This window comes from Camelus ferus, chromosome 18 (genome assembly GCF_009834535.1).
Source record: "Camelus ferus isolate YT-003-E chromosome 18, BCGSAC_Cfer_1.0, whole genome shotgun sequence".
NCBI lineage: Eukaryota > Metazoa > Chordata > Mammalia > Artiodactyla > Camelidae > Camelus > Camelus ferus.
In genome coordinates this window covers 33,463,435-33,483,342 of record NC_045713.1, presented here as the reverse complement: position 1 = coordinate 33,483,342, position 19,908 = coordinate 33,463,435, and the positions used below count along the sequence as shown (strand labels likewise).

At 42.5% G+C, this 19,908-nt stretch overlaps 1 protein-coding gene across 2 annotated transcripts in view; it reads left to right on the top strand.

Moving 5' to 3' along the window:
• IQCK (IQ motif containing K) overlaps positions 1–18,908 on the top strand; it is a 110,479-nt gene extending 91,571 nt beyond the window's left edge. Inside the window, exons 9-10 of one of the 2 annotated variants that reach the window (XM_032460942.1) lie at positions 17,871–17,935; positions 18,553–18,908. In XM_032460942.1, the coding sequence (XP_032316833.1) occupies positions 17,871–17,926 (56 nt within the window). In that variant the 3' untranslated portion in view covers positions 17,927–17,935; positions 18,553–18,908. Of the gene's footprint in view, positions 1–17,870 lie in introns of both variants that reach the window. The other variant, XM_032460941.1, reaches the window with a different exon arrangement.
• The last annotated feature ends 1,000 nt before the right edge of the window (positions 18,909–19,908 follow it).

The window sequence follows — 19,908 nt, the reverse complement described above, 5'->3', positions numbered from 1 at the left end:
GGCACAGAGAGGTTGAACAATGTACCCAGGGCCACCAGGCAGCTTCTTCCCCACCGCGTTATGCCGCAGCGCACAGGTGTTATTTGTGGAGTTAAGCTCGGGAGAAATCTGTTGGTATTTGGTTTCCTACGAAACCCATCAGGACCCAGCCTCTGATTAAACTGCCGAGGGCGGGAAGCACATGTTCCTTTCTGCCTGTTAGCCTGGTTTAAAGGGCAATGGTCCCACCCATCTAATTGTCCCGCCTCCTCTCTGTCAGCACCAGTCCAACCCAGTTGATGCATGGTATTCACCCTGAGGATCTAAATTTAGGATCTGAGCAGCTAAACTGTCTTGCTAGTTTTCAGATTCAACTCTCATTAGCCCAGGACATGGAAAATTTTAAAGCTATGGAGCCTAGCTGTTAAGAAGGACACACTGATTCCTTTTTAAATAACTTCAGAGTTGTCCCTTTGTCAAAGAAATACAGTCTCATTATGAAAAATACAGAAAAGTATCAAGAGATCAAAATAAGGTACCCACCACGCTGTCACTGATAATACACTGGCCTCTAGAAATACTTTTTAAGTCTGCTTTATTTTGCCCCATCTGAGTAGGAGGGAGGTAGAGGCTCCTGAGTTCTTTGCATGTGTTCTACTTTTTCCATGTGTATTGGAGTTGCCCTCATTGCTTTCCGTGGCATCTGGAGACCTGTCATTTGAGAGGCTTCCAAGTGACATTTGAAGCTGTCCAGAGTGAGCAGCTAATAATGGCAGAAAGAGTCTTGGGCTCAGCGAGTCCCAAGATTTATATTCAGACCCTGGTTGGAAGCTTCCTAGCTATGTATCTTTGAGCAAAGCACTTAACCTTCCTGATCTTCCATCTTGTAACTGTAAAATGAAAATTACACCCTCCTAAAAGCCCAGCGGAGGGACAAGCTTATTTGAGTTAAAAAGACTTACACTAATGCTCACCTATAAATTCTTACTGTACTCACCTTGAGCAAGTAAATTAGTTAACCTCTCTGACCTTCAGTTTCTTCATCTATACAACAGAAGTGATCAAAGAACTCCCCTCACTGGTTCCTAGAGAGACCCACATGAGACAGTGCATGCATGCCTCAGACAGTAGATGCTCAATAATGATCAGTGACTATTGTAAACCATACAACTTTGGAATCATATTAGAGCAGTGCTTTTCCCACTGTGGATGGTGGAATCAATTAGTGGGTTGTCACAAGCATTTTAGAAAATGAAACAGATTTCAGGTCTTATATTTAAATCTTTAATCCATTTTGAATTTATTTTTGTGTATGTCATGAGGAAGTAGCCCAGTTTTACTCTTTTAAATGTTAAGACATGAAACCGTAACACTTTTAGAAGAAAACATAAGCGGTACATTCTTTGACATTAGTCTTAGTAATTTTTTTTGGATATATCCCCTCAAGCAAGGGAAACACAAGCAAAAATAAACAAATGGGACCACGTCAAACTAAAAAGCTTTTGCCCACTGAAGGAAACTATTAACAAAATGAAAAGGCCACCTACTGAATGGGAGAAGATATTTGCAAATGATATATCTGATAAGGAGTTAATATTCCAAAATATGCAAAGAAGTCATACAACTCAACCTCAAAAAAAAAAAAAAAAAAAAAACCCAAACAAACAATCTGATTTAAAAATGGGCAGAGTTCTCCTAGGGCAGTCTACCCAAGCAATAGAAATAAAAGCAAGAATAAACAAATGGGACCTAATTAAACTTGCAAGCTTCTGCACAGCAAAGGAAACTGTAAGTAAAACAAAACGACAGCCTATGGAATGGGAGAACATTTTTGCAAATGAAACTGACAAAGGTTTGATCTCCAGAATATATAAGCAGCTCATATGACTTAATAAGAAAAAAACAAACAACCTAATCCAAAAATGGGCAGAAGACCTAAACAAGCAATTCTCCAAGGAAGAAATACAAATGACCAATAGGCACGTGAAAAAATGCTCAGTATCACTAATTATCAGAGAAATACAAATCAAAACTGCAATGAGGTATCACCTCACACCAGTCAGAATGGTCATGATTCAAAAGTCCACAAATGACAAATGCTGGAGAGGCTGTGGAGAAAAGGAAACCCTCCTGCACTGCTGGTGGGAGTGCAGTTTGGTGCAGCCACTGTGGAAAACAGTATGGAGATTCCTCAAAAGACTAGGAATAGACTTACCATATGACCCAGGAATCCCGCTCCTGGGCATATATCCAGAAGGAATCCTACTTCAAAATGACACCTGCACCCCAATGTTCATAGCAGCACTATTTACAATAGCCAAGACGTGGAAACAGCCTAAATGTCCACCAACAGATGACTGGATAAAGAAGATGTGGTATATTTATACAATGGAATACCATTCAGCCATAAAAGCTGACAACATAATGCCATTTGCAGCAACTTGAATGTTCCTGGAGAATGTCATTCTAAGTGAAATAATCCAGAAAGAGAAAGAAAAGTACCAAATGAGATCGCTCATATGTGGAATCTAAAAAAAACAAACAAACAAAAAACAAATACAAAACAGAAACAGACTCATAGACATAGAATACAAACTTGTGGTTGCCAAGGGAGAAGGGGGTGGGAAAGGATAGACTGGGAGTTCAAAATTTGTAGATACTGACAGGTGTATGTATAATAGATAAACAAGATTATACTGCATAGCACAGGGAAATATATACAAGATCTTGTGGTAGCTCACAGAGAAAAAAAATGTGACAATGAATATATGTATGTTCATGTATAACTGAAAAATTGTGCTCTACACTGAAATTTGACACAACATTGTAAAATGACTATAACTCAATAAAAAATGTTTTAAAAATATATAAATTACCCCCCCCCCAAAATGGGCAGAGATTCTGAATAGACATTTTTCCAAAGAAGACATACAGATGACCAACAGGTACATGAAAAGATGCTCAACATCACTAATTATCAGTGAAATGCAAATCAGAACCACAATGAGGTGTCAGCTCACATGTGTCAAAATGGCTATTATCAAAAAGATAGCAACTAATAAGTGTTGGCGGGGATGTGCAGAAAAGAGAACCCTCCTGCACTGTTGGTGAGAACGTAAATTGGTGCAGCCCCTATGGAAAACAATATGGAGGTTCCTCAAAAAACTAAAAATAACTAAAAACTAAAAATAGAATCCACACCTGGGTATTTATCTGAAGAAAGTGAAAACACTAATTAGGAAGGATATATGCACCCCCATGTTCATTGCAGTATTATTTACAATAGTCAAGATATGGAAACAACCTAAGTGCCCATTAATAGATAAATAGGTAAAGAAGATGTGATACATACACACATACGTGCGCACACAGAGAGGAATACTACACAGTCATAAAAAAGAATATTGGCATTTGCAGCAACATGGATGGACCTCAAGGTATTATGCTAAATACAATTTCACTTATATGTGGAATAAAAAAAATAACAAAACAGAAACAAAATCATAGATACAGAGAACAAACAGGTGGTTGCCAGAGGGGCAGGGGTTACAAGGAGGAAAGAAATGATGAGGTACAAACTTCCAGTTGCAAAACAAATGAGTCAGGGGTATGAAGTGTACAGCTTGGGGAATATAATTATGTAGTATCAATAATTATGTAGTATATTTGTATAGTGACAGATTGCAACTGGACTTGTGATCATTTTGAAATGTATAGAATATGGACTCACTATGTTGTGTAACAAGAACTAACAGTGTTGTAGGTCAATTATACTTCAAAGACAAAATAAAATACAAAAACTCTTAGAAAAGAGATCACATTTGTGGTTACTAGAGGCAAGAGGTGGGGAGGGGGCAGCTGGATGAAGGCAGACCAAAGATACAAACTTCCATTTATAAGATAAGTAAATACTTAGGAATGTAATGTACAATATGATAAAGATAATGAACACTGCTGTATATGTTTGTACATGTATATTTTTACTGAAGTATAGTCAATTTACAATGTTGTCTCTGCTGTATATTTTATATGAAAGTCATTAAGAGGGTAAATCCTAAGTGTTCTCATCACAAGGAAAAAGAACTTTTCTATTTCTTTAATTTTGTATCTATATGAGATGAGGGACGGTCACTAAGCTTACTGTGGTCATCATTTCATAATGTAGGCAAATCAGATCTTTATGCTGTACACCTTAAACTTATACAGTGCTGTACATCAATTATATACCAATAAAACTGAAAGAAAAAATGGAATACAATAGAGATAGAATATAGCCTGTATTTCTTATAGAGTAAGGGAAATGCTGTTCAGTGAATTTCGGGGGTGGGGAATGTGTGCTTGTGTATTGTAAAAGTAACATGAAATGTATTTTTTATCATAGGTGGCAGTTATGAAAGCTACTGTATTAGAGCAGATTATGAAACTGGATCTTATGATCTTGGATATAACCAGAATTTGCCAAGGTGGTATATCTTTGGCTTATAAAACCAAGGTTGCTCTAGGAATTCGCCTTATTAAATGTACTTCAGGATCATCCGTAAAAATGCTGTTTGGGTCAAACTCCATTAAATCCTTCTTTTTTTTTAATTTAAAAAGTTTTTTATTTTAATTGAGGTTTGACATTCCTAATGTTTATAAATCCTCAGTATACAGCTTGGTGAATTTTTACATATGCATAAACCCATGAAACCACCAACAAGTTTTAGGTCAAGATACAGAACATTTCCACTGTTCCTTGAAGGCTCCCCCATGCTCCAGTCCAGTCAGTCCACCCCACCCCAGCTCATCTTCCCAGCCTCTCACCTCCCTACCTCCCTAAGTAATCACTGTTTTGGTTTCTGTCATCCTTGACTAATTTTATCTGGTTTTTGATTGTTATTTAAATAAAATCATATAGTATGTTCTCTTTCATATCTGCCTTCCTCACTCCACATTTTGTGTAATTCAATCATCTGGGTTATATCAATGAATTTGTTCTTTTTCACTGATGGTGTAGTATTCCATTGTATGAATATACAGCAGTTGTTTATCCATTTTACTGTTGATGGATATTTGAGTTGTTTCCAATTTGGGGCTACTATGAATATAACTGCTATGAACATTCTTGGTAGATACCTAGGAGTACCTAGGAGTAGAATTCCTGGGTCATGGCTCATTAAATCATTTCAGAAAAAATAAATCACCATATGAGAAATATGATCCAGCAAATGGTGCCAGGAAAAAATGTAGCTCCCCTTGGGGAAATAGTTTACTTCTTCCCTAACTCTTCCTTTTTGCCTTGTCTGCCAGGAAGCTCAGAGTTCAGTTTAAAGCTCATTGATGTCAACTTATTGACTTTTCCTGGTTAGCATATCTAAATTCTCCATTTCTCTTCAGACTTGGGTTTTTTTTTTCTATTTTTATTAACTATATTTTGTTGTAAATTATCTGAAATCCTTTTAGGGAGAAAGCAGGATCTAGATATACTCAAAGATCATGAAGATTTACTCATTTTTTTTCCTAAGAGTTTTATAGAGTTAGAGCTTTCATGCAGGTCTCTGACTCATTTTGAGTTACTCTTAGTATGTGGTGTGAGGTAATGGTCGGCCTTCATCCTTTTGCATGTGGATTCCAGTTGTCCAGCAGCATTTGTTGACGAGACTATCAAATGATCTTGGCACCCTTGTTGAAAATGAATTGACCTTAAATGTAATAAATAAATGAATAAATAAATGTAACAGTTTATTTCTGGACTTTCAAGTCTATCTCATTGATAGACTTGTCTATCTTTGTGCCAGTACCACTCAGTCTCATTTACTGTTGCTTTATAGTAAGTTTTTAAATTGGGAAGTGTGAGTCCTCCAACTTTTTTTTTTTTCCAAAGTGGTTTTGGCTATTCTGGGTCCCTTGAACTTCCAGTTGTCATCTTTCTTGCCAATCTTTTTGAAAATGCACCTCTACCTTTAATTTTACATCAGTGAGATTGTGCTCCAAAGCAGTTATTTTCATGTATCCCCTTTTTATTCACCTAACTTTATATTATAAATGTATCCCCCTATATTATAAACTTCTTTTACAAATGATTAGCTACATAATTTAGTTTATTTTTCCTATCGGACACTTCTCAGTTTCGCTATTACAAACATTGCTGCCCCGCCTGCCTTCATTCCTAAGAGAGTAATTCATTTGTGCAGCTATCCAAGATACTTTTACATATTGAAAACATTAATCATTTAATTCAGACTCTGAGGTGGTCTCCTTAAAAGCAGAACAGGGACAAGCAAATGGCATTTTCATCTTTGAAAAGTCACTAACCTTTCTGAGCCTCAGTGTTCTCATCTGAAAACTGGGGATAATAGAATCTTCATAGAGTTGTCTTGAAGATTAAAGACGATGTAGGCATATAGGGCCTCGAACAACACTTGACATATTGTAAGAACTCAATAAATAGTACTTATGATTATTGTCATCATTGTTGTTACTGTTGGAACAGGCAGCAGAGGTGGAGCGATGCACCCTTGAGGAAATGGCGGGATGACATTCAGGCCTTCCCTGTCAGCCTGGGAATTGCTATCTTAACGAGTAGACATTAGTTTCTCTCACCAGCCAAAGAGAAGCATTTCGCAATCACACAGCAAATAAATGTCTGCCTTCCTAAATCTCTGTATGTATTTAAGATTAGTTTCTTAGGATCATATCCTAGCAATGGCTGTCAGAGGGTTTAACTCAATCCATGGAACTACTGAAGACATTGTTCACATGTTGAAAACACTTATCTTTTAATTCAAATATAGATTAGCTCCGTGAGTGCATGGCTTTGCCTGTCACATTCGTCATTTCAGGTCTTGAGTCAACAAACATACAATAGGTGCAGGCGAAGGAAGGCAGAAGGCTCCCAGCCTATATTTTGTTATATTTTGCCTAGGAAACCAGGTCAGCAGTGGTTCAAATCCAGACAAGGACTGCCATTTATTAAAGTAGTATCTGTTGCATCTGTAGTGTGCCAGGCACTCTTCTGGTGGATTTTGGTATGTGATCTCAGTTAAGGGATTTAAATATCAAGATTACCCTGTGCAGTAAGCTCCCCCAGGAAGCCAGTTTTATAGGTGAGGAAACAAGCTTTGAGAGGGTTAGCAACTAGACCAAGGGGGTGCTCCTAGTGAATGCTGCAGCCCAGATGCAAGCACTTGCCTCTCTGATTCTAAAGCCTGGACACCCTCACTGAACTGGAGCATCTCTTATATTGCTGGAAAAGAAGTGTGTCCTTTTGACAGTCTGGAGGCTAAGAGAGAAAGGCCTCGGGGCTTCCAAAGGAAGCTAAAGTAGGGTTTCATTCACCGGTTCAACAAAGATTGACTGAGTGCCTGCTCTGGGCTCAGGATGGGACTTGCCAGATGCTGGGAGTTCAGTGAAAGCCATTAACCAACACTTGGCTCTACTGGAAGCTTCAAGCCTCGGTGGGGAAGCCAGATGCCATTCCAGTAAAGACACGAATCTGTGATACAGACTCTGATGAGTGATTTGAAGAAGCTCAAGATGCCACGAGAGACTGGAGCAGAAATTAACTAGCCGTGAGTGGCAGGGAGGGATTTCCGGATGAAGGAAGGATGGAGGCAAAGACCTGAGCCTGGAAGAGGGACTGAAAGAAGGTCCGAGTGGTGAAAGCAGGATGCAAGGTGACCGGGAGCAGGGGGAGAGCGGTGGCCACGGGGGCCTGGTTAAGGTCTTTGGACTTGATCCTGAGGGCAGCAGGGAGTCCTCAAAGCATTTTAGTGGGTTTCATGAAGATGAGCGTGGCTGCAGGCGGAGGATGGATCAGATGACCTGATGGCAGTGGGAATGGAGAGATGTGGATGGATTTAGGAGACAGCTGTGGGGTAAAAATGATGCAGGTGACATGAGTGATCCTTTCTAAAAAGTCATTTTGTTTGGGGATTAGTATGTTTCTCACCAACGTCAGGGCTTGAAAATATTCAGATTTTCTTTTCAGTTTACCGGGGCGCTTCCTATTAGAAAAAACTCTATGGTTGAAACTCTTGGAATGTGACCTCCCATCTCCTTCCCTTCTTCTCCTTAATGTTTGATACATTTGGCTTCTCAGTCCTTGGGGTTTCTTGACTGGATCCCTGTCTGCCTCGGGTTCTGGACCAACCACCAAAATGCTGAGTGAATTCCACCCCAGTCCCTAAGTACAGATTAAAATAATTTCTCAATTCCTTATTAACTTGTTATACTCCCAGAGGAGCTGTTTAAAAATAAACTGGAGGATCTGTTTCCATTTCATGTAAAGGCAGCGTTTAATATACAGAGCTTCTGCCAGTCTGAACTGGATGAGAACTGTTTATACCCCAAGCTCATTCAAAATGCCTGGGATATTTCTGAAGGTTCAGTCTTGGCAGCAGCAGCTGAGAATGCAGAGATAAATAAAAAAGTCATAAGACACGGCTGACAGGGTTCGTCTGTGTTCATTCACACCCCTGACTCATTAGGCTTTTGAAGACACAGAATTTCAAAAGACAGCCTAGTGTATGAGATGGTGGCTGTTTAAACTGCTGTGCTAAATCTCCAGTCTGGATGCTAAATGCGAAATGGAGCTTCCCTCGTAAATTCAGATGTAGAAAGAAAATACTAAGAAATATATAAACACATGTGAGTAGCACATAAAACTCACCTCCGTGATTTGAAGAAAATGTTTTCAAATATTTGTTTTAAAAAAGCATACTTTCCAGTTTTTCTACAGTCACCGTGTTACCTGTATGACTAAGAAGTAATTTCATTGAGCATTTACGACATGCCAGGCAACAGGTACCGTTTCATTTCACCCTTGCACGCCACCGAGAAGAAGGTCTAACTGTCTGTGTTTCATGGGTGAGGGAGCTGAGGCTTCAAAGAGGTTTAATAGACTTGCTCAGGGCACCCAGGTGGTGAATGATGGTGGAATTCAAAACCAAATCGCTCTGGTTCCAGAAGGTGTGCTCTTAGAACAACCAAGCTCTGCTCCGATGGCCCTGCTCCTTTCCCTGTTGGAGCCTCCATTTCTGCTGTCTATGAAAAACAAGTTTTTAAATTAAATATCTCCCCTTCCAGGACTCAAGGTCTTTTCCAGGAGGGTCAAAATTTGATAATCCCCATGTTTCTGTCTCAGTATACTGATGTCACTTCCAGCACCAAATGTTTCCATTTGAAATGCTGCTTTCAAGGAGACTTCGCCCTGAGGTTACTTTAGTAACACTGTTTAGAAGCCAACAATGGTAATTACTGCACATTCAGGACTGTCAAACCCGCCCCAGTGCCTTGTGGCTTCCAAGTTGGCTCAGATTTCCTCAAAATAATGTAACCCAACATCTGGCACTGTGGAGGAAGGGAGGTCAACTTACCACACTACTGACATTTACCCCCGAACGTCAACATTTCTTTTTCTTTTTTAAAATTTGTTGAAGTATAGTTGATTTACAATATTTCAGGTATACAGTGAAGTAATTCAGATATATATATGTGTGTGTGTGTATGTATATATATGTGTGTGTGTATATATATATGTATATATTCCTTTTCAGATTCTTTCCCATTATAGGTTATTACAAGATATTGAATATAGTTCCCTGTGCTATACAGTAGGCCCTTGTTGTTTATCTGTTCTATAGATAGTACTGTGTATCTGCTAATCTCAAATTTCTAATATATCCCCCCTCTTCAGTAACCATAAGTTTGTTTTCTATGTCAGTGAGCCTATTTCTGTTTTGTATATAAGTTCATTTGCATCATTTTTTTTAGTTTCTACATATAAATGATATCATATGATATTTGTCTTTCCCTGTCTGACTTATTTCACTTAGTATGATAATCTCTAGATCCATCCATGTTGCTGCAAGTGGCATTATTTCATTCCTTTTTATGGCTGAGTAGTATTCCATTGTATGTATATACCACATCTTCTTAATCCATACACCTTTTGGTGGACACAGGTTGCTTCCATGTCTTTGCTATTGTAAATAGTGCTGCTATGAACATTGGGGTGCATGTATCTTTTTGAGTTAGAGTTCTTATCTTTTCCAGATATACGCCCAGGAGTGGAATTGCCAGATCATATGGTAACTCTATTTTTAGTTTCAATGCTCCATACCGTTCTTCATAGTGGCTGCACCAATTTACATTCCCACCAACAGTGTAGCAGGGTTCCCTTTTCTCCACATCCTCTAATATTTATTTCCTTTTAGAAAGAAAAATCTTCTGTGATGTATTCTTTTAATGGGGACACATTGAGTTTTTTCATATTTTTTTCTATATGCTTCAGATTTTTTATAATGACTATGAACTGCTTTTATATTTGAAAAATAATCCTATTTTAAAGATTCAGTCCAGTAAAACAGAAAAGAAGTAAAACCTTGGTGATACATAGTGTTCACTCCCCTGCCTTCTTAATTGGAAATTGTGGCACATGACTTTGACCTCCACTGGATTATTCTGGGTGGCGATCAGGGACTCCCATTCTTACTCTACATTGCTATGACATGATGGTAAGACCATGGATTTTGGATTCAGACAGACCAGGCTTTGAGTCTTGGCATAGCCATTTACTTAGCTCTGTGACCTTGGGAAAGTTGCTTAGTGTCTCTGAGCCTTAACTTTCTCATCTGTAAATGGAAATAATGATAGTATCTACCTCCCAGAGTGGCTAGAGAGATTAAATAAGATGATAAATGCATGTAAAGCCCTGAGCATAGTGTCCAGCATTCAGTAAATGCAAATTTTCTAATTAATTATGTGATATTGTTAATAATCTATTGCAAGCGTGGAGTCCTCGGGGACTGCCGAGGTACCTAAGACTCTGCCCTGGATCTAATTTAAAAGGTCCTCAGGTTTTGATGCTTGTTCTGTTCCTCCTCGTTTTCCAATTTGATTTTTATTTTTTATTGAGATAAAACTTGAGAGACAGCAGGGTGCACAGCTTCCGAGTGTACAGCTGGGTGAACTCTGTATGTACACACCATGTCACCAGCGCCTCGATCCAGGTGAAGAGCAGGTCCCGCATCCCAGGCGGCTCCCTCGCACCCCCGCCCAGGCAGCAGCTGACCCCAAGGCAAACTCTATTTGGATTTCTATCACCATAGAATAGTTTTGCTTATCCTCAAACTTCATATAAATGGGAACTCAGTCTGGATCCTCTGGCTGGCTCCTTTTGCTGAACATTATGTCTGGGAGATTCTATCAGATTGTGGAGGGCAGCAGTAGTTTGTTCTTTTTTGTTGATGTGTTGTGTTCTTTCCTGTGAACAGTATCACAATTTGTATACCCATTCACTTCTTGGTGGCCACTTGGGCTGTGCCCAGTTTTTATGAACATTCTCTTATGTGTTTTTAGGTAGATATAAAATACTCAACCTCGGTTGCAGATTACCCAGGGGTGGAACTGATGGGCCTGAGAGGATGTACATGTATTTAATTTTGGAAGATACTGCCAAAGTCATTTTCTAAAGTGGTGGCACCGTTTCACATGGCCACTAGTGATGCAGGACCGTTCAGTTGCTCTGCATCCTTGTCAACGCTTAGTGTGATGAACCTTCTTCATTGTAACATCCTGGTGGCTGTGTAGTGGCTGTCTCACTGTGGTTTCATTTTCCTGGTGCACACCTTTTAATGTGCTTACCCAGCCATCAGGATGCTGTTTCATTCCTAAACTCAGTTCTGCTCTGAGGCTTTCTGGTAGCTCAGCTTGCCAGAATGATGTCTTCAGAATGAGCACATGAGCTCTGAGAGGGCTCAGAGGCTTCGCCTGTGACTGAAGCACCAGAGTTCGGGGCACACATTCCAAAATATCTACGCTGGCTTCTTCCGCATACTTTCGAGGTCTTGGCTGTGTTTGACAGCTGATCTTGCCAGATACATAACTTTCAGATGAGTAACATGTTAGGAATTTTAAAAGATGCTAAGTGAGCTCTTTAGCAGCATTTCAGCTTGTATTGCTACAGGGCACTTTGGGGAAAAGAAGTCACGTTTGTTGAGTAGCTACTATGTGTCAAGCCCCGCACCCGTGCTTTAGATACATTGTCTCACTAATCTACATAAGGACTCTGTGAGGTCAAGATTATTTTACTTACAGTTCAAATGAGGAAATTGAGGCTATGGGTGGGGTCACCCACCTATTTAGATGGTAGAGCCAGGATTCGAACACTGGATCTGCCTGACTCCAAAGTCTGCCCTTCCGTGAGCAAGCAAACTTGAGGGGGAAACATTCTTTTTCTAGCATTTCTCTGATCAGAAACTATTCCTAGTGCACATTTCATTAATTTTTTTTTAATGGTCACCTCTACTAGTGCAACTTCACCTTTGAGTGGATGCCTCCCCCGCGGTCTCCCAGCATCAGGTGTGCTGATCCCAGGAGACCAGCTCCTCCACGACTCCCCAGCTCCTAACCTCTCCTCCTCCCTGTCTTTCTCCACCTCTGCACGCTGGCTGATCGCAGTAACACTGTGTATGTGTTGATTTCCCTGCCAGTCTGTTTTTGTTCTGTCTGATATAGTTTCTGACAATTCTTTTAGAAGGTTCTTCCCAGTGGTGTAGCAACGCACCTATATTCTAGACATTTGGAAGAACAAAAATTCACTCATTTCTTTTCAATCGTTTTATCCATGTTTAGTTTTTTTTTTTTTAACAGTTGAAACTGGGCCACAACTTAGTTATGAATGTAATTTTTTTTTTTACAGGGCAGTTACATTTAAAGGATATGCTATGAACATCTCACTCAGGAATAAATGTAAAATAGGAGTCATTTGTTTTAAAAAATTTTTTTCTTTTCCAGAAAGGCAAGAGGTGGAAAGGGGCAGAGATAACAGAAAGAACCTAGCTTCTGCTTTACCTTGAGAGCCATCATTGTGGCTGACTTCTGACACCCCCAGACAGAAGTCACAGTGTCTCCCTTGCTAACTTGTGGTGTGGAGCAATTGCAAATTTGCATCATCAAAATTTACAGGAATTTTGTCATTTCCACTGTATTTCGCCCTCGACATTTCTCCCTGTTCCTTCAAACTTTGCAATGGCTTCATTATATTTTATCAAGTTTATAAATGATCAGGTACCTAATCCTTCCCCAATTGTTGGGCATCTTGGTTGTTCCCAAACTGTTTGTGTGGGAAGTAATGCGAGAGCAACAAAAGCACCATCTTTTGTTGCATCTTTATCAAAGAAACCTGCATCTCCCTGGGGGAGAGAGACCCTATAGAGGTTAAGGGCATGAATGCAGAAGCCAGACAGCCTGCAGCGTGACCCCAGGCCCGTTACATAACCCGGGTGCCTTAGACTTCTCATGCGTACCAGCCGGGAAAATTACTGCACTTACCTCACTGCCCCTTCATGTGTGTGAGGGGCTCATAGAAGTCTTTGTCTTATTATTCTTCTGGAAGCCAAAAAACTAGGTGCTAACTGGATTTGAAAAATAATATTTTAAGGCTATACATATTATATATTGCTGACTTGAGAGTGTGAACCAGTTTCCTCTCTGGAACCTCAGGACCCATCTCTGTGTGGTGGATGAACATTTATTGAAGCAGCTTCTTTCTTTGGTGTGGGAGCATCTCTTGGTTCTTCTCATTCCCTGTTCATTTTTCTGCCTCCCCCTCTGGACTGTGAGCGCCCTGGGGTCAAAGACCACGTCCTAAGAACAGTGGGGTTAGCTAGGAGGCGGTGCACGCTCCTCTGGATCAGACTCAGGGCTGAGCCCCTTGCAGGCCTGGTCTCGTACGTCCCTCCCAGGCCCGGAGGAGGCAGGGCCCTTGTCACACGTGGGCCCTCGGGAAACAGGCACTGAGCCACGGTGGACTGATGCAGTGATGCAGCATACCTTCCCAAACTTGTCGCATCAGAAGGGGCACCCGAAACACAGAGGTGGGGATGTTGATTCCATGGCCTCACTCCTCAAGATTCTGTTTCTCAAGGTCTGGGGTGCGGCCCCGGAATCTGTATTTTTGCCCCGGGTGATCCTTTGTGCTGTGGCCACATCTGGACAACACCGCATGAGTAGCTAAATTACCCTGTGGCCCATGCATTTCCTCCCTACATCCTGAGCCTTAGGCAGCTTCTGTAATAATGTCCGGGGTCCTCAGCTCCCCTACCAACTGGAGCAGCAGGGCATCTCCTCAAGAGGAGGAGAGCCAAAGCGGGTCTCATTAGTATGCAGGGCCTTCCTTGTCACTCTGCCTTTAATTGAAGCTGAAGGGCTGGCGCATCTCTCCGGGATTTTCCACTCTCTCAGGCCTTTCTGGAACTGGCTGCGCACCAGCCTGCCATGGGGGACAAGGACAGCACAGGGGCACAGAGGCAGCCGTCTGTTGGTGCTGGAAGCCGATCACGACGTCTCTAAACTAAGGTGGAAACCGGGGTCTTTCATTCAGTCATCGCTGCCGGCTCCTCCTGCTGCCTCCTCCCTTGCTCCCTCCTTTTACTGAGTAACCTACCTGTGCAAGGCTCTGTTCTGCCAAGACCAGGAGGAGGAACACCACCGAGGAGAGGCTTTATCTGATTTTTAGCAGAGTACTCCTTGCACGTGGTTCCCATGGTTACGGCTACACAGGCTAGAACAGGAGGGCAGAATGAGCACCATCTCTGTCCCCTCCTCCATGGAGACCACGTTGGGCTCTTAGCTGTTTCTCCCAGTGGTTACTTCTGCCTCTCTAACAGACAGGTGAGATTTTAGACATCGTCTCCTGATTTCCTGTTGTGACAGATGAAGATTAGTTCACCTACATCCCATCCCCACCCTCCCAAAAGAGTTAAATTGCTCGTTTCTGTTCCTTTATTAGTTGACTTTGTAATTTCAAGTAATATACTACCATCTTTATTTCTTCTTACCTTATTGTTTTGTGGGAGTGGGGGTGAAATATACATACAATAGTGACCAGAAAACACATACAACTATAAAGCAAACTCTCATGTAACCGCCATTCCAGTAAAGGAAGTGGCTCACAGTGTAAGGCTCCCCCAGCCTCCATGAAGCCTAACTTTTGTGATATTCGTTCTCTTGCTTTCCTTTAGAGTTCTTTTTGTCTTTATGTGCACTCCTCAACATTTAGATTTGCTATAAATAGGATCAAACAATGTGTATTATTCTGTGCCTCGCACCTTTTCCTTCAATACTGTAAGCTGATCTGAGCTGACAGGTGTAGCTGTGGTTTGCTTGGGTTCGCTCCTGCTACCCGCTGTTCAAGTGAACCACGACTTATTTATGCAGTCAGCTGTTGATGGACATCTGGGTCATTCCCAGCTTTCTGCTATCACAAACATCCTACTTCTGTCTGCCGGTACACGTGTCCAGGGGATGGATACAGGAGTGGGATGCTGCACTGTGGGGAACGTGCACACGCAGTTTCACTTGATAATACGTTTTCCACTGTGGCTGCACCAACGGACAGTCCCCACCTCCAGAGATTCTGACTTGATTGGCTAGGATGGGGCGGGACACTGGGAGTGTCCAAGTCCCAGGTGATTGCATCCTGGGGTTCACATCACCATTTTTTCCAGTCCACCAACTCTAGTTAGTGTCTTGTCTCTCCAGGTTGAAAGAATGTTCCTAGCATCCCTTTCCACTCTCCTCCCTCAAGATTTTTGTGTAAGATCTGAAGGAGATGAGGGCTTTTTCCCAGGCAAGGTCAAAATGGAGGGGTGAGTAAGAGGGTCTCAGGCACTGCAGGATTGGTTAAAAGACTAAGACAGAAGAAAGGCATGCAGGCGAATCTTTCCTTCAGGCAGGGTTGAGGAACTAAAAACCCAAGCGCTGGGAATTCCTCCCATCTGCCAGTTCCTCCTTCCACACTACCAGTAGCCTTGGGCATCTGTCTGCCAGTTGTAGGGCCAGAAAGAATGTCATTCAAATGGCTTAAATTTTGAAACACTGAGACTCCTGCGAACTGCTCTGGGGGTCTCTGTGTTCATGTTTCCTTAAGAGACTCCAATCACGGTTTGGTTTTCTCAGCCCTGTCTGAACCTTAGCAACACACAGGAGCTGGAATAAATACTGATGCGCGGGCCCCAGACCAATTACGTCAGAATGTCTGCAGTGAGTTCCAGTGAGACTTCAGAAGCTACCCAGGTGGTTCTTAAATGCAGCCAGGGTAGAAAACCAGGAGTGGGTGAGTCTCAAGCTTTATTTAGTGTCCATCAGGATCACTTGGAGGGCTTGTTAAAACCAGGGATGGCTGGGTTCCACCCCCAGTTTTGATTCTGCAGGTCTGGGGTGGGAGCCTGGATCTGCATTTTTAACAGGTTTCCACTGATGCAAACATTGCTGGTCCCTCAACCACACGTGGAGAAGCATCTTGTACCTGAGGTTTCCCTGCACACCTCCCTGTGGGGATCCAGAGCAGCCAGGTGCTGAGCTGCTCCATCTGGCTGTGGGTGCCCCTTTCTACCTCTGTATTATGTCATCAGGCTGGTATGTCATCATGCTGTGGAAATTGGCAAATGTTGCAAATCAGAACTCTGCCACCCTCGTCTGTTGCTAAACATTCACATCCTGGATCACATCATGGACCAGCGGGATACTGGGAGATCACTTCCCAGGCGTGGGGCATCCTCGGCTCATTCGTCGTCAGCACCCACAGGTCTAGGTGAATCTAGGGTCTTCATTGTGGTTACCTATACAGCTTCCATATATATGGAACAAAAACGTATATATGTTGAAAAAAATCTTTAAAAATTTCCCGTGACCAGAGGCTCCAAGCGTTAAAAACATTTTGTTTTTGGTTTGAGTTACTAATACAATTATTAGTAGTTTGCAAAGCCAATTAAATACATGATAAAATTTGATAAGTTATTAAACATAGAAGACTCAGGGATGCCAGCATTTCACATGGCATCCTAGTTTGGCGCCTGGAATTTTTTTTTTTTTTTACACCCTGGGCAACATCAGGATGGGGAGAGAGGGAGGAGGGCGAACCCCTACAACCGCAAATCCACGCAAGGAAGCCAAGACTTGGAGACTGACTGTCTTTAAATAAACCGTGAGCAAGAATCCTCGGAAAGTCTTTGTGGAGCTGCCGTCTGAAGACTGCTGAAGGCCCTCAGCCCACTGCCCTGCAGGTGATGGGCTCCCCGGCCAGCACGTGCCCTCAGTCCCTCCCTGGGCGGTCGTCAGGCTGATTGGAAGCTCTGCTCCACACGGTAGCACCCGCCCCCCCCCCCCTTTCTGCTCCAACACTGCTCTCCACAGATACCTGGAGTCTGCAGCCTTGCTCTGAATCACCCTTCGGGCACTAACATCGGGGCAAAGACACTAGAAGCAAAGACTTACTAAAAGAGGGGGTCTTCCCAAGTGGGCCCTCCCCCGACCCGGGGAAGACTGGGTTTCCATATATTTGGGAGGATGGGCTTTTATCTGCTCGGACAATTTCCCCCACAAATAGTGCCGGGCTCTGTGTTCAGCTAGCTGCCCTCTTTGGCCGACTCAGGAAATCAGCCGGATCACACTCTTGCCTGGACCACGAAAGGCTAGAAAAGGTTCTCTTCTGGCCTCATATTGACCCGTGTTGTTCTGAGTTTTTAATTTCGGGTGTGTGTGTGTGTTGGGTGGGGGACAGGGGGAGTAGTGACAGATTGGATTGAGTTGAGAGCCTCCAATCTGTCATCATCTTTAGTAAAACTTCCTTCAGTTCCCCCAACCTGCAAAGCACACTCTGACCTTCTTGTGAACTGAGTTAAGAATGGCCTGTGAACATGACGTGAAGTGGTTTTGAAACTTCAGGTGCTGCCCTTGGAACACAATGGCCCTGTGTTCTTCCCTGGGGGATCCGTGGGGCCAGAGCCATCCCAGGCTCTCAGCGGGTTTCGAAGCAACTGACTTCCAGGGTATCAGAGTTTGCAGTTTCCAGATGCCAAATCTGTCTAGGCATGTAAATTGATCCTTTTTCTTTCATTTCTTTGCAGTGAAATGCAAAATGGAGGATGAGGAAGAGGCTGCAGCAAAGATTCCACAAACTTAACAGCTGTCGGTATATTTTCCCCTCTGTGCTCCACCCCCCAACCCCCCCCCGCCCCCCACTAGAGGAAATGTTCACGTTATGCTTTCTGTACTGTGATTTCTCTAACGACTAGATTTGGTGCATTAGAATACAGAATCTTTCCCGCACAAGATAGGATTTGTTGCAAACGTGCTTTAGGGACAAACAGTTTATCCTAAGAAAGTACTAGTTTTAACTTTCTGTATTATCCCCCAGTTTTATTCTTTCACCCACATATTTGTGCAGTGCTTCAGTACTCTTCTATACCAACCACCGCTAAAATGTACAATGAACTCTGTCTAGTCTGAGAGATGCTACCATGTTCTAGTTACCAGTTTCCCACTTTTGGCCACCTTTGCAAAGACCCAAATTTAAAATTAAGTCCCAAACCGCTGCAGTGGGTTTTAAATTTATCTGGTGAGTAGTCTTTTCATAAAAAGACATTACTGCCTGTGATCATTTCCCAAGGAGACTGACCCTTAACTTTGACTGCAAACCCAACAAGACACTTAAACCCAGACAATGACAAAGAATTTTTGCTGTCTAGGCCCTGAAGCAGAATAGAAACCTCCTCATTTTATGACTTATTACCCTCCATTGTTCTGCAGTTTGCCGCTAACCAAGACTTCCCTGTTCAACGTGCTACAGCCTCCGGGCAGATCTGAGAGCCAAGCAGTTGCACTGGGTTGTTTTGACAAGCTACCACACGTCTTAAGTAGATAGTAAAGCCTTTATTTTTGTGTTAAGAACAGCATTTTGAAAATAAAACCTATCCGCCCATGCTTTACAACCTTTTAAATTTGTAATATTTATATACAGTCATTTATGGTACACATTGATTGTCTCGAAATGTCTTTTAACGGTTTTTTTTTTTAATAAGTATGCAACAGTCAGCCAGGGGAGGATAAAGGTACATTATAAAACACACATTAATACATTTAATAAATATATATTATCTATCAAAAACGAGCCTTAGCTCTTTATCAATTAACAAAAAGCACCTGCTGAGAACTCCTGTAAGCTGGTATAATCATTGCATCATTCCATTATAAAAGCCATAATGCTCCCTTTCAGTTTGGGGTTCAGCTCAGCCTTGCCTCGCCAGGAAGGCCACCACACATGGCCCACGTTTAGCGGGCCCTGACAGAGTCTGTGCTAGAAGAACAGACCCCCGCCTTCAACGGCCAAGTCTGCACCCCTTGAGACACGAGAAACTTCCCAGGTTGTCAGTTCCCGGAGCTGATTCCCTCACTCCCTCCCCTCCATCTCCAGGGCAGAAAGCCCGGACACGGTGGCCGTTTTCCATTCAAGGGGGGACAAGAGTGGCTGTTAGAGTCCCAAGGTGATTTTTGAAAACCGGACCTGGAAGGACTCATGCTGACAATTAGGTGTCTAGATCACAGACGCTCTCCTTCCAGGTCATTTGCCCCCAACGTCTTATTCACATAAACCGATCTTAAACAGAGGTGCCACTTAGTTTTGTATTTAAACTTTGCTCCATGGGGGCAGCTGGCTGCCGCAGTCTCTTGGCAAAGGTGTCTCTTTGTACCCTTCAGGTGAAGTCATTAGAGAAATGACAGTTCTCTGCCACCTCCCTCACTCCCCGCCTCCACCCGCACTGGGAGAGCATTCAGCCCACTCTTGACCTTAAAGCCAAAATAAAATAAAAACCAGAAGCGCAAAAACTATTAGACATTTAAAAAGAGAAGGGGGAAAAAAAAGGTATCATTAAGTGAGATTTCCCGTGGCTCAGAGCTGGCTCCACGTTTATAGTGGTGAAATGTGACTTTCCACTTGCAGCCATGTGTGTCCTGCTCACCTGATGCGCTCGGACCACCAAGAACTTTGAGAGAAAAACGGTCATGTGAGTTCTCCCCTCTGCAAGGGGGCGCTCCTGTAGCCCGAGTCACTGCTGGGATCAGAGAGCTCCGAAGGACTCCAGGGAGCGGGGGCAAGCGGCCACT